This window comes from Felis catus, chromosome A2 (genome assembly GCF_018350175.1).
Source record: "Felis catus isolate Fca126 chromosome A2, F.catus_Fca126_mat1.0, whole genome shotgun sequence".
NCBI classification, from domain to species: Eukaryota; Metazoa; Chordata; class Mammalia; order Carnivora; family Felidae; genus Felis; species Felis catus.
The window spans coordinates 156,385,945-156,401,299 of NC_058369.1; the positions used below are offsets into that span (position 1 = coordinate 156,385,945).

Below are 15,355 nucleotides of genomic sequence, written 5' to 3' on the forward strand. Positions count from 1 at the left end.
GGAGAGTTGTTTTGAGGTCTTTTTTGAATAGAAACAAAGGCACTAAACGGTACCTATTATGTCCACTGTTAACTCAAGACTCAAATGCAATTCTGGGCTTTGACTGGCTCATGGAGCCTACTGAACCAGGTCCTACTTCTGATGTTACATTGATGGGTGGGGGAGAGGGGCTCACAAATGTGATAAAGGCTAAAGGAAGAATAACCAACGTTGAGTGAGGATCTTTGTTCAAATGGAGATTATAATATCTTCCTGGTTTACCTCATAGATGGCTAAAAGTAAGTGGGAAAAAAAGCAAAAACAAACAAACAAACAAAAACAAATGTGTGAGACAACAGATAGCCACATGTAAAAAAATACTCCTGAATCCCTACCTGACATCACATATGAAAATTAACTTAAAATGAATCAAAATTTGAAACGTAAGAGCCAAGCATATAAAATTCTAAGAAGAAAACAGTTATGAATATTTTGACGTTGAGTTAGACAGCAGTGTCTTAGATATGACACCTAAGACATAACAACCAAAGAAAAGATGGGTAAATTTTACTTAAAAAAAAAAACAATTTGTGCTTCAAAAGACACCATCAAGGTAGTGAAAAGACAGCCCACTGGATGGGAAACATATTTGCAAATAACATATCTGATTCTTGTATCCAGATGTATAAAGAAATCTTACAATTCAAAACTTAAAAGAAAAATAATCCAGTTTTTAAAATGAGTGTAGAATTTGGACAGACATTCTTCATAAAAGATCAACAAATGGCCAATATGTCATGAACAGATACTTGTTATCAGTTTTGGGAAAATGTAAGTCAAAATCACATACTCTTCACTCCCAGGAAAATGTCTATAATAACAAGTGTTGAGGATGTGGAGAAAGTGGAACCCTCACACACTGCTCGTGGGAAGGTAAAATTTTGGAATTTTAGTCCCTTTGGAAACAAGTTAGGCAGTTCCTCAAAAAGTTAAAAAGAAAGAGCTCAACCATATTACTTAGCAATTCCATTTCCAGATCTATACTATATCTATCTATCTATCTATCTATCTATCTATCTATCAATAATTCAAAACATATGTTCACACAAAAACCTGTATGCAAATGTTCATTGCAGAATTCTATGTCATAGTCAAAAAGTAAAAAACAGCACAAATGTACATCAACTTTGGAACAGATTTTTTAAAGTGTTATATCCGTACAATGGTTATGATTCAGCCATAAAAAAAAGGAGACTGAATTATTGTTATGTGTGGCAACATAGATGAGCCTTGAGAACATTATGCCAAGTGAAAAAGCCAGGCACTAATGACCACATACTTTATGGTTCCATTTATATGAAATGTTCAGAATAGGCAAATCCATGGAGACAGAAAACAGATTAGTGTTTGCCAGAGACTGGGAGAAGAGAGGATGGGAAGTGACCATGAATGGGTATGTGATTTCTTTTTGGATGAAAATGTTCTGGAATTAAATAGTGGTGATTGGCAACACAACTTGGTAAAAAACTGAAAGCAGTTGAATTGTACAGTTTAAAAGGGTGAATTTTATGGCATGTGAATTATATCCAATAACAAGCAACCAAACAAAAAGCAAATGTGTTTAACACTTGTAGGCACAGATAGATACCAACTACTAGTGATCATTGACTAGAGAATTTGGCTGACAAGTCTGTAACTTTGCCTGCAGCCTTTCTGAAATTGTGATTACACTACAAACTTTCAACTTTTTCCTTTAATTCCTATGCAGGTCGTTCATTTGTTCCAGAGTGCCCAGATATCCCCGAATCAGAGAGGATAGACTGTGTTCCTGGGCATGTGGTGACAGAGGTCAGATAAATATGCTCTCTGCTATTGTTCTACTGGGATCTATCTATCTATCTATCTATCTATCTATCTATCTATCTATCATCTATCTATATCTATCTATCTATCAGTTAAAATGACTTTATTTCTATAGGAATTTCATTGATAGTAGAACAGTTTGTTCTGTCAATAGCTGGCTGGCATGGTTATTTTTGCTAAAGCATTACTATTCACATGTTGATTAGCTTGTTAAGTGTTCTTGCCTGTTTGAGGTGATCAGAAAAAGCCCTTTATAAATGTATATAAATCTATGGACACTAAAAGGACAGTGATCTTTGAACACATATGTTTTCCTTCTGAACTCCTATCATTCTATTGTATTTCCTCATCTCTAAGTTTTGCATTATATTATATTATTTCTATTCCCATTTTTATAATTTCCCCTATGTGTTATTTTTTTTCAAATTTATACTTAAATTCTAGTTAATTAACACACAGTGCAATACTGGTTTCAAGAATAGAACGCAGTGATTCATCACTTACATACAACACCCAGCGCTCATCATAACAAGTGTCCTCCTTAATACCCATCACTCATCTAGCCAATCACCCACCCACCTCTCTCCATCAACCCTCAGTTTGTTCTCTCTCTTTAAGGGTCTCATGGTTTTTTTCCCACTCTCTCTCCCCCCATACGTTCATTTGTTTTGTTTCTTACATTCCATATGAGTGAAATCATGTGGTGTTTGTCTTTCTCTGACTGACTTATTTCACTTAGCATAATACTCACTAGCTCCATCCACATTGCAAATGGTAAGTTCTCATTCTTTTTGATGGTTGAGTAATATTCCATTGTGTATATCCACCACATCTTCTTTATCCATTCATCAGTCTATGGACATTTGGGCTCTCTCCTTAGCTTGGCTCTTGTTGATAATGATGCTATAAACATCGGGGTGCATCTATTCCTTCGAATCTGTATTTTTGTATCCTTTGGGTAAATACCTAGTAGTGCAATTGCTGGATTGGAGGGTAGTTCTATTTTTAACCTTTTGAGGTACAGCCATACTGTTCTCCAGACTGGCTGTACCAGTTTGCATTTCCACCAACAGTGCAAGAGGGTTCCCCTATCTCTGCATTGTTGCCAACACCTGCTGTTTGTGTTGTTAATTTTAGCCATTCTGACAGGTGTGGTTTTGGTTTGTGTTTCCCTGTTGATGAGTGATGGAGAGCATCTTTTCATGTGTCTACTAGCCATCTGGATGTCTTCTTTGAAAAGTGTCTATTCATGTCTTTTGCCCATTTCTTCACTGGATTATTTGTTTTTTGGGTGTTTAGTTTGATACGTTCTTGATACATTTTGGGTAATAACCCTTTATCCAATATGTCATTTGCAAATGTCTTCTCCCATTCCGTAGGACACCTTTTAATTTTGCTGATTGTTTCCTTCATTATGCAGAAGCTTTTTATTTTGATCATGTCCCAATAGTTCATGTTTGCTTTTTGTTTTCCTTGCCTTCGGTGACGTGTCTAGTAAGAAGTTGCTACGGCCGAGGTCCAAGAAGTTGCTGCCTCTGTTCTCCTCTAGGATTTTGATAGTTTCCTGTCTCACATTTAGGTCTTTTATCCATTTTGAATTTATTTTTGTGTGTGGTGTAAGAAAGTGGTCCAGTTTTATTCTTCTGCATGTCACCATCCAGTTTTCCAACACCACTTGTTGAAGAGACTATCTTGTTCTCATTGGTTTTATTTAAAAGAAATAAGTATGTCAAGTGGGAAGAGGATGGTGGTAAAGTGGATTGTGGGCCTATGATTTATTTGGACTTATTTCTTTCTTGCCTTATTTGGATAAACAGCAATACTGTGGAAGTGGGGAAAGGAGGATAGGGTAAAGCGAAGAGGAGGAGGAACTAAGAGAGTGTTGGTTCATGGGGTCTAAAATCCAGAATAGAGGGGGAGTTCCCAGTGTTGCTAAATGTGTCATAAGTGTGACTCCAAGGATAGCCATGGGAAGAGTAAATGTTTGTGGGCTAGACTATGTGTTCCTTGCGAATAGAGGCCATCAAGCACATATGGATGATTGATTCACTTGTAGAACTCAAGTGACTTGTTATAACAAAAGCCCTCTAAAATCATGTATTGGCAACAAATCACCCAAATGAACAGGTGCTAAAAACATAGATTTTTTTTATGTTTATGAGTAGCTAACACAAGAATATCAGCTATTTGAACACTGCTTGGTTGTGACTTATGACTTTATCATAAAGGTATATATGTAGATTTTATTCCTTTCCCTCATATTCTACATTCTATATCCCGTAATATCCTATTGGGATATTAATTAGGACTGCATTGAGTTTTGAGTTGTATTTAGGCATTTTTTTAATGTTTATTTATTTTTGAGAGAGAATGAGACATAGTGCAGGTGGGGAAGGGGCAGAGACAGAGAGGGAGACACAGAATCCAAAGCAGGCTCCAGGCTCTGAGCTGTCAGCACAGAGCCTGATGCAGGGCTCCAGCTCACCAACTGCAAGATCATGACCTGACCCTAAGTCGGACACTCAACTGACTGAGCCACCCAGTGACGCCTATCCCTTTTTTAAAATGTATGTAGGCAATACTGATATCTCAATAATTTTGAATCTTCCCATTCTGAAAACATAGGAAATCTCTCCATTTCAACTCTTTTTTATATATGTATATTTCTTAGCTGGGTTTTATGTTTCCCTTAATATGCATTTTGTTACAGGGATACCTAGGTAGCTCAGTAGGTTGAGCATCTGACTCTTGATTTTGGTTCAGGTCATGATCTCACGGTTTGTGAGACCCTGCATGGAGGCTGTGCTGTCAGTAAAGAGTCTGCTTGGAATTCTCTCTCTCCCCCCTCTCTCTCTCTGCCCCTCTCCCACTCATTCTCTCTCTCTCTCTCTCAAAATAAATAAATGTTTTTAAAAATATATGCATTTTATTACATATGCATTATGAGGATTTTCCCCTAAACCTTTCATATGCTTAGTTTCTATTATATATGCAATCCATTAAATTTTCTAACTGCTTCTTTTATTACTAAGATTATTTTACACTTATTACATTTATTTTATTTTATATTTACGTGTTTATGTTTTATTATATCATAATATATTAATTAAATAATTGGCCAACTGAAATTTCCTATTTCTAGATGGTTTCTGTAATTCTTCTTCTTGAGTTATTAAGTATATATTTGTATCCTAGTTCATCAAATATGTACATGTTTATCTTTCAGTGATATTGCAAAATAGTTTTTCGAAGAATTTGTACCAATTTACAGTCCCTCTAGCAGTAGGTAATAGCAGTTGCTCTGTATCCTAATGTACTCTTGGTGTTCTCTCCTTTTTCTTTGTTTTTATTAATGTAATTTTAACTTAAAAATTTTAATATTGAAATATAGTTGGCACTATGATATGTATGTGATTCTACATTTCTACACATTACACAATGATGAGTATAGGCACCATCTGTTACCATACCATGTTATTACAATACTGTTGACTCTGTTCCCTCTGCTTTGTATCTCCCTCATGACTAATGAAGTTAAACACCTTTTCATATACTTACCGGCTACATGGACAATCATATTTGTGATGCGTCTTTTCAACTTTTTCAACCAGTTTTTTCTGTTGGACTGTTCATATTTTTCTTGTTGCTTTGTAATCATTTATATATTCTGAGTGTAAATCTTTTATCAGATATATACATTGTAAGTATCTTTTCTTACTCTGTTGTTTGACTTTTAACCGAATGGTGACTTTTGATGAAAAGTAGTTCTTAGCTTTAATAAAATCCATGTTACCAAGTTTTAATATGCATTTTGTATTCTATTTAAAAATTATTGCCTACTTCAAGGTTAGGAAAATATATTCCTATGTATTCCTCTAAAAGTATTGTTTCATTTATCAAATTTGGATTTTTAATCAATCTAGAATTGGTTCTTGTGTATGTTATCAGGTAGGAGTCCAGAACATTTTTTTTCTTGAATCTTTAATAGATCCATCACCACTTATTGAAATAACCATCTTTACCCCTCTGCATTGTAGTGGCCCCCACACTGTAAATTATGTGTCTTTACAAGTGAGGATCTATTTCTGGAATATCTATTTTGTTCCATTGTTAATTTGTTCTTTTGCCAATACCACACTCCCTTTATTAGTATAGCTTTATAACAGGTCTTGATATGTGATTGTATTGGTCTTCCAAATTGCCTTTATTTTTCTTCAAGATTGCCTAGCTTATTCTTCACCCTTTAGATTTCTAAATACATTTTAGAATCAGTTCAGTCCATTGGTTTTCTTACAAAATCTGCCAGAAATTTTATTCTGTTCACATAAAATGTACAGATTAATTTTGGAAGAATTGTCATATTTTATAAGAGTGAATATTCTAATCTATGATCATGATCTATTTTTTTCATTTTTTGAGATTTTTAGTTTTGAAGTTTTTGGTGTAGACGTCCAAAAATTTTTTCCAAGTATTTTCTAACTATATGATGTTTGATATTATTTAAATATTTTTAAACTTTAATTTTCCATTTAGCTGTTGTTGGCACATTGACTTAAAATTGATTTTTTGAATACTAATCTTGTAACCAGAAATCTTCTTAAATTTATTTATTATCCTAGTGTGTTTATAAACACTTTTTAATTTTTCTTAGATAATAATGATACCTGCAACTAATAAACATTAACACTTTTTCCCCAAAATGCATTTCTTATTCTCCTTGTCTAGTAACACTAAGGATTCTTTTTCCTTCTTGTTTTTCAATATAGTTTGAGATATTTTATCTAAAAGGCAATATGCAACTACAATAAGTTTCAGAGAATGGAACTTTCTGGGGAGTGATTTTAACTAAACATAAGAAATAACTTTGTGATAAAATATTAACCATGAAGGTGAAATTTCTGATTTTGGAAGAAGTTAGCAACACATCATTCATGGAACTTAAGCATCTTTCAGAGGCACTGCTGAAAGAATCCTTATATTAAATGGAAGTTGGATTACATAATTTCCAAGTTGATTCTCAAGTGTTATTAGTCAATAATTTGAGTGGAAAATAGCATAAAATTCTATTTGGAAGATAACTGGTGAATACTCTTTGGGAAAGTTTGGTGTTAGGAGAAGAAAAGAGAAAGGGAGGCTTGTCATGAGTCAACCACTGTAGACCAGGGAAGAGTTTATGAAGGTCTGTATTACTGTTCGTGGTGGCAGTGGAAATGGAAAAGAAGGAGATGTATCTATGTCAAAGATTTGAGCTTTGGTACCTGCAATACTGGGAATGGCTTAAAATTGAAGTAGAGATGTTATGGCAGACTGCATTCAAAAATACTGTATTTACCTGAAGGTATTGGATTTCTTATCTTATTGCTTTTTATACAGGTCTATAGATTCTGGAACAGTTTATGGCAGTGAAACTGACCTTTTGGACTTTACCAACCTCAGTTTCAGAGGTAGCAGAGGCACTGAATGTCTGCCTCGTACTTAGGAGTATCAGTTAGCTGGAGGTTATCCAGAACTCACAAACTCTCCACTGATCCCCCTCCAGCTTATGTTGATGTTGTTATCTGGAGAGAATGGGGCAGGAATATCGACTGTATATATGGAGAATTAGTAGGCACATTTAAGAATATTTTATGGTTATGATGTGATTGCTTTGTTTATAATAGACATGAAACATTGATTTAAGCTGTATTCATGGCATGGTTTTTCATAGCAATTACATCAGACGTTAGCATCTGAGATACCTTTTCCAAACAAGTAGTGTTGTGACATTATTTTGTTTTTCTTTATCACAAAATTTATACTGGATACATTTCTTTAATAAGAAAGATGGAGACATTATAGTTACGTACAGAGTAAAGAGGGAAAGTCATTCCTTATTCATAATGTTCTCTCTACCTCCAGAGACACTTCCCAGAATCAAGTCAATAACGTGGTGTGTATCCTTCTCTTGATCTTTCTATGCTTTTGCATATATTTATGATTATATTTGCATATAAAATTGATTATCAGTACATAAGCAGTACTTTCTTTATGAATATATTTTTATATATTATGCTCATATATTAATATCTTTGTTTTGTTTTAACACAAATTATACTATATATATATATATATATATATATATATATATATATATATATGCATATTCTTTTATAATTTGCTCTCTAAGTTTGGTACCTACCCTGGTGTTGGTTTCTCTCATGTTTGGTGGTTCTCGACTGTCATTTTGTATTTAATTATCTATGACCACCTGCCCTATTTACCTTGGCTCGCACTGAGTATTTGGGAGGGAAGGAAAGGACTTCCAGAGAGAATGTGGGTACTTGTCTCACAATAAGGGGGCTGGCTTATTAACTGGTGTATTGCCATGGCTTCCAGCTCCTAGCATCTTTCCTAACTCCCTTAACCTATGAACAAATACTTCAGGATGCCCACCAATTAGCCAGAGTTTACCAATAGCTGTAAGGAATGTCGGATTGGGCAGCTAAGTGTTCATACTGGAGCTTCCCAATTAATCATCCAAAACTATGCCCCCAGTTCTCTTCTACTTCTCCACATTGACTTGGCTTAGATTAGCCAGTGTTTTTCTCCTCTTGTGTTTTAAGCTATGAATACGTTTTTCCCTAGAGTTGATAAAATCTACTTCCTGTGTCTCTGGTCAGCCATATTTCATTATAGCTGACTGTTTTGTAGTGGTTTTGCATTATTTTCTTTCTTTTTTTTTGAAATGTTTATTTATTTTTGGGAGAGAAAGAGAGACAGAACATGAGCGGGAGAGGGGCAGAGAGAGGGAGACACTGAATCTGAAGCGGGCTCCAGGTTCTGAGCTGTCAGCACAGAGCCTGACGTGGGCTCAAACTCACGAAGCCTGAGATCACCTGAGCTGAAGACGGATGCTTAACCAGCTGAGCCACCCAGGTGCCCCTGCATTCTTTTCTTAATGATACTTCTGTCACTTCATGTAAATTTAGTTGGGTGAAGAGGTGGATGCCTATGTTTATTTCAACAATTTACCATCTATTTTATTTCTTTATTATAACAAAACCATTTTTACGGAAGTTAATCTTAAAGTTGTGGGACCTATAGAAAAAACATCTCACCAAAGGATAATCGTTTCAAAAATCCATAATCAAACCACTCTGAGAAGCCATACGTGGTTTATTTTTACCTTGTGGACATTGTGAATATTTTCATCACCTTCTGTCCTAGTTCTACCTTAATCTCTATTTTCCTTTGCTTTCCTTTTCTTACATCTTAGAAATGCATTTCTTTATGCCATATTGTTAGTCACTTCCATGACTCTTCCTCACAAGAAAGTCTAAGCTGGTTGGTCTGACATCCAGCTCACTTGTGGTATGAGTATTGTGTGCCTCCAGCCTTGTTTCTCTTAGTTAGTGTTCTTGGTACAATGAACTTGTGGTTTTTATGAATCTGTCATACATTGCTGCTTTCTCTGCTTGGAATACTGCTCCACTGTTCACTTATCTAACCCCTCTTGGTGCATTAGGACTGGACTCATCTTTCACCTACCTGGAAGCCCTCCCCACCCCATTTGCAGCCTTCTAGGCTGTGTTCAATGGCTGATGTGTATGTTCCCTCAGCCCCTGGGCACATTCTGTCGAGTACTCCTCTCGTACTGGAATTGTCTGCATTACTACTAGACTATGATGTCAGTTTGCTGAAGGCAAGAACTATGTCTTATTTATATGTATTATCATCTCCTTGTCTGATAGGTAATAAATCCATATTGGATGGCTGGGTAAATGTGTGAATAAAAGAAGAATGAACATATGACTGAATGTAAATTCTTGTCTTAAATTGTTAAATTCTTCTTGGAATAAAATTGGTTATTACTCTTAGTACTTTCTTTGCTTTATTTCATACAATGCTAACACTGTGCCATTGTTACAGAATGTCTGCAGATGGGTCTATAAATGCTGCTGGAAGCCTGTGACACATACAGGTGCCCCGAGGTGCTTCTTCCCTAGGAACTGGGGCTATAAAGTTGGCAAGAGACAGAATGATACAACAGGTGAGTACTGCCCTAATGAGGTCCCAGAGAACAACTCTTGATGACTCAGATAAGCTAACTGCAAAATAAAGGCTAAAAGCTGCCTCCTCGCCCCCACCCCTCCAGGGTTTACCGCCAAGTTGAAAAGGCTACCTACCCCATCTCTGTTTGGATATGATGTCCCTGATGCCCTCTTCGCGGCTGACTATCAGACATCCAATCGTTTTCATTTTAAGGTTGGTTCTGTGGTTACCTTTGAACACATCTCTGAAGAATGCCACGCCCCTACTCTGGTTTCAGCTCATTGTCCTTGAGGTATGGAGGCAGAATGTGCCTCTGTTTCCCTCTGCAGGAATCTCCCAATGGGATGGGTAGGCTCTTTTGTATTTTGTGGGGGACATATGATTGGGTGATCTTTTTTTTCTCATAAATCAGGAAACACAGGGTTAAGAATTAGAAGCTATTCTCACTGAGAGTGAAAGTCCTTCATAGCTCTACAAGGACATTATCTCTTTTTATAGCTTATTTATTTATTTATTTATTTATTTATTTATTTATTTATTTGGGGGAGGGGGGAGAATGGGTGGGAGGGGGGACAAAGAGAGAGAAGAGAGAGAGAGAATCCCAGCAGTGCTGACAGTGCGGAGCCCGACATGAGGCTTGAACTCATGAACCGAGAGATCGTGACATGAGCAGAAATCAACAGTCAGTCACTCAACCGATTGAGCCACCCAGGTGCCCCAGAAGTGGTCGTACCTGGAGTTGTTTTTTCTCTTTTTATTCTGACAGATCACTGATATGGATAGCAAACGCTATGAAGTCACCCTTGAAAATATTGACTTGCTTGATAGGACTCCTAAGACCTCTAATTTGAACTATCACGTAGAGGTCATTAATGAGCCCTTCAGCTTCAAGATCATACGGACCAGCAACAAAAGAATCTTGTGAGCTTTTCAACACTCTTTGTGTATCTTTGAATGAATATATAGTCTCAGTATCATTCACTCTGACTTACTAGGGGTGCGTAATGAGATAAGTATGATTTGGGAAAATATTTGGACCTCAACAAAATGTCAAAGCTTTTACTGTAGATCATTAACACTGTTCATCTGTCATGACTGCAGAGCACAGCATACTAAAAAATAAATGTGCTGGTGTGCTAAGTTAGATAAAAACACTTGCAGTTAATATATATTCTGAAGTAGGAAATGTCATGGTTTTGGATTACCATTCACTTTGCAACTCAACTTCCCTGTCTAGCATTCTAAATTTTTATGTCCTGAGAAACTTGCCATGAAGAGCCTAACAGTGACCTGAGCATAAATCATAAACTGTACTGGAGAAAATACAAGGATTCGTGTCAGTAAAATTTGTATTCAAGTTCTGGCATCAACAAGCCACCAGTCAGCTTTGTGAGGTTAGACAAAGTATCTCACGTCAGCCTCAGTTTCCACGTCCGGAGAAAGGGAATCATAATGTCCACTGTTGCTCTGTGTACCGAGATACCTTCTGGAGGCATCCGGAGTAGTGCCTGGCAAGAAGCAGACGCAAGCGTAAGGTTGTATCTGCTCTCTTCCTCCAGTCATCAACTTGAGCTTCTGGTGTCACGTCTCCGGTGCTACGCTCCTCTAGAAATAAAGAATCAGAGACCCCCTAGAAGGACCTTCAAAGGTAGTATGAAAGTGAATGAGAACATGCACAAAACAGCTGTTCTCGAAGTCGATAGGGAGAGTAGCAGACAGTCTCCCGGCAGAGATAGCTGGTTGGTGACTCTCGTCCTTGCCCCATGGCCCAGGTTGGACACGAGCATCGGGCCCCTGCAGTTCGCCCATCAGTACCTGCAGCTGTCTTTCCGACTGCCCAGTACCTCCGTGTATGGGCTGGGAGAACACGTGCATCAGCAGTACCTCCACAACCTGACCTGGAAGACCTGGCCCATCTTCACTCGGGATGCCACCCCCACCAAGGTGAGCTCCCCTTCTTCCTGCCTGTTGCTCACAGGAAGGAATCTTTCTCTCCTTTCCAGAACGTGACCTAGAGTCAAGCAACCCACAGAGTTACATCCATATATTATTTTGCCCGAGTTAGATCTGTTTGTGTGGGAGAATACTTGTTCTTGAGGCTTATAAACTCATGATTAGTAATAAATCCATTTTTGAAAATCTCCCTTTTAAGGGAAGATATAATTAATGACTGTACGATAGCCTAATATATATTAGAAAATCCTTCTGCAAAATAACTCCGTCTTTCATAATTGAGTTGTATCTAGGGGAGAGCTTCGGCAGGAGCTATCCTCCGTAGAACTTTGTGGACTAAAAAATACTTCTTTTAGCAGCTTTAAAATTATTCAGACCTACTGAACCATAATCTGCATTTTTACAAGGCCCACCGGGACCCACATGCATATTAAAGCTGTTCCGGGGCAGTGTCTCTCAACTTATCTGTAGTGAAGGATCAGTTCCTTTCTCTCTCTCTCTCTTTAATCCTAGGAAAATGAAATAGGATTACTCAGAGACATAAAAAATATATGTTTAAATTGAACAGATATAAAATCACTCTTTTAAATTGCTGTACGAGTTCCTGAACTCTTTCCCTTGATTTTTGTACTTTCCTTGTTGCTGACTTACAGTAAAGCGTGTGGGGAGGTACCAGTTCGTGAACAAGCTTTGAGCAGCATTGCTTTGTAGAGCATGTCCTGAGGCCTCCATTGTGCTTGTAATGTTTCCCAAATCTGTGCAAGAGGTGCAGGTTAAGTAGCCCATTAACTGGCCCACCTACCACTATCTGATGCAAGGAAGGGAGCTTACTTACTGAATGAAACAGAGAGAAAAAAGCAATGACCAGCACATTCACTAAAATGCTTGCTCAAGGACCCTGACAAATAAGGAATGCTAAGCATCATACTAAGCTTGGCCTTCTATAGCTAAAAAATTCTTGAGTTATGTAATCACAGATTAAAGTCTTTGTGTACCTTCCTTCCTCCCTCTCTTCCTTCCTTTTTTTTTCCTTCTCTCTCTCTTTCTCTCTCTCTCTCTCCCTCTCACATTTTTACTGTTATACACACTATCTTTTTTTAGATCAGTGTTCATCACAGCCCTGTGATGGGTTCAGTATCTTTTTCTTTTTCTTTTAAACCTATTTACTACCTAAGTGTTATATAGTAATTATAGAGAAAATAGAAAACACAGCTGGCATAAAGAAGAAATTAAAACTTTCTCATACTAACATCATCGTCTGCTAACATGTTGTTGTGTGTCTTTGCCAATATTTTCCAAATTAAAAAAATTTTTAATGTTTATTATTTATTTTTGAGACAGAGAGACAGAATGTGAGCGGGGACTGGGGGGCAGAGAGAGAGAGAGGGAGACACAGAATCCGAAGCACAATATTTTCCAAATTAAAAAAAAAATAACTTGACTGAGATACTATTTATATACTTTATAATTCACCTGTTTTAAATGTACAACTCAGTAATTTTTTAAGCACATTATCGAGTTGTGCAGCTATCATCATAATCCAGTTTTGGAATATGTTTTCCTCATACCACTAGGATCCCTTATAACTTTTTTAGACCTAATCCCCTTTCCCACCTCAGTGCCCATGTCAGCCCTGGGGAATCACTAATCTACTTTCTGTCTGTATAGATTTGACCTCTCTGGATGCTTCATATAAATGGAATTATGCAATATATGGTTTTTCACTTAGCACAACATTTATGAGGTTTATTCATGTTGTAGCATGGATCAGTTTTTCATTTCTTATTATTACTAATAGTATTCCATTGTATGGATATACCACATTTTATTTATCCATTTTTCAATTGATGTTACCATTTCAATACCTTTTTTTTTTTGAGAGAGAGAGAGAGAGAGAGAAAACACAAGTGGGGGAGAGGGAGAGAGGGGGAGAGAGAGAGAGAGAGAGAGAGAGAGAGAGAGAGAGAGAGAGAGAGAATCTCAAATAGGCTCCATGTTCAGTGCAGAGCCCGATATGGGCTTGATCCCACAACCCTGGGATCGTGACCTGAGCCAAAATCAAGAGTCAGATGCTCAACCAACTGAGCCATGCAGGTGCCCCATCAATACCCTTTTGATACAATACTAAACTACATCAAGTATTGACCAAGTACAGGTTGTACACAGATTTTGATTTTGTTTGTTTTAGGATAAATACAAACATTTTTAACATACACTACTATTATTTCCTATCATTTTTCTTGACAGGGCATGATTAATCTGTATGGAGCTCATACATTCTTCCTGTGCCTCGAAGACACCAGCGGCTCCTCTTTTGGGGTTTTTCTGTTGAACAGTGACGCCATGGGTACGAGGCATCTTTTGATCTTGGCAGGGATATGTTTTGCGATGTGGCTTTTATAAGAATGACTTTCACGGTCAGATCACTGTCTAACCAAAGGTACATTTAACCTACAATGCTTCTATAGAAACAGGAACCCCAAAGTAGGATAACCTGTTACAAATGTAGTTCATGCTAAAAGCTATTTACATTGAAAACTGCTTCAGGGTTCTCTTTTGATGCAATGTTATCCATAAGATTCTGTGGATAAGAAAATCCATTGACAGGTAGGTCCCAAAGATACCTGTGGATTTCAACACGTAAACTAGGCTGTCTATCTATAGGCAGCAAGGCTGTGTTCTGCAGGCTGTCTCTCATAGCTCATCCCTACCCCACTCCAGAATCTTCCCCCTCTAGCTTCTGGACTAACAGAACCCTTAATAAGGACTTATTTTTATTTTTATCTGTAAGTTGTAATTAAACTCATCTAATAAGGTTTTTAAATAAGTTACATCACTCGCAAATTCCAAATATTTGTATTGTTCCATAGCCAGATTAAAATAGAATTGGTTCTTCTTTCTCTTAAAAAAAATCAGTTCTTCATTAGTGTTTTACTCAATAGTATGATAAACTTCAGCAATCACCTAAAAAAAGAAACATGTGATTTTCATCTCTTTCAAAATGACACTGCGATTGTTTTGAATAGCTCAGGTATTCACATTCTAGAGAAAAGTATATTTGCAACCATGAAGTTCTGTTAACTCTCATTTTAATCTTTTCAGAGGTCATCCTTCAGCCTGCTCCTGCAATCACTTACCGCACGATTGGGGGCATCCTTGACTTTTATGTATTCCTGGGAAATACTCCAGAACAAGTGGTTCAGGAATATCTGGAGGTATGGGCTTTGCTTGTAGAGAGTTATAATTTATTGCTCTTATCTCATACACTCATTATAAATTAAGAAGAGAAAAATTAAATTTATGTAAGCTATGCATTATGAATGCTGGGACTGTGAGTCTTTCATTGGTCGTGTGTTTATTTTGATGCACATTTGTTGGGTGCCTGCTGAGTGCTAAAGAGGCATTGTGCAAGGCTTACTAAATGCAAAAATAAGTCAGATACCATCCTGTTTCCAAGGATATCGTAGTCCATCCATATGTGATCCGTCATTCCAAACATCAACAGCCACAAATCAGCAGAATTTATTCA

The 15,355-nt window shown here is 37.0% G+C and overlaps 1 protein-coding gene across 1 annotated transcript in view; it reads left to right on the forward strand.

Annotated features, from left to right (window-relative positions):
• LOC101094837 (probable maltase-glucoamylase 2) overlaps positions 1-15,355 on the forward strand; it is an 86,763-nt gene that overhangs the window by 5,007 nt on the left and 66,401 nt on the right. The window contains exons 3-7 of the mRNA XM_045052642.1: positions 9,977-10,086; positions 10,640-10,794; positions 11,646-11,817; positions 14,074-14,173; positions 14,929-15,041. Coding sequence (XP_044908577.1) covers positions 9,977-10,086; positions 10,640-10,794; positions 11,646-11,817; positions 14,074-14,173; positions 14,929-15,041 — 650 coding nt within the window. The remainder of the gene's footprint in view (positions 1-9,976; positions 10,087-10,639; positions 10,795-11,645; positions 11,818-14,073; positions 14,174-14,928; positions 15,042-15,355) is intronic.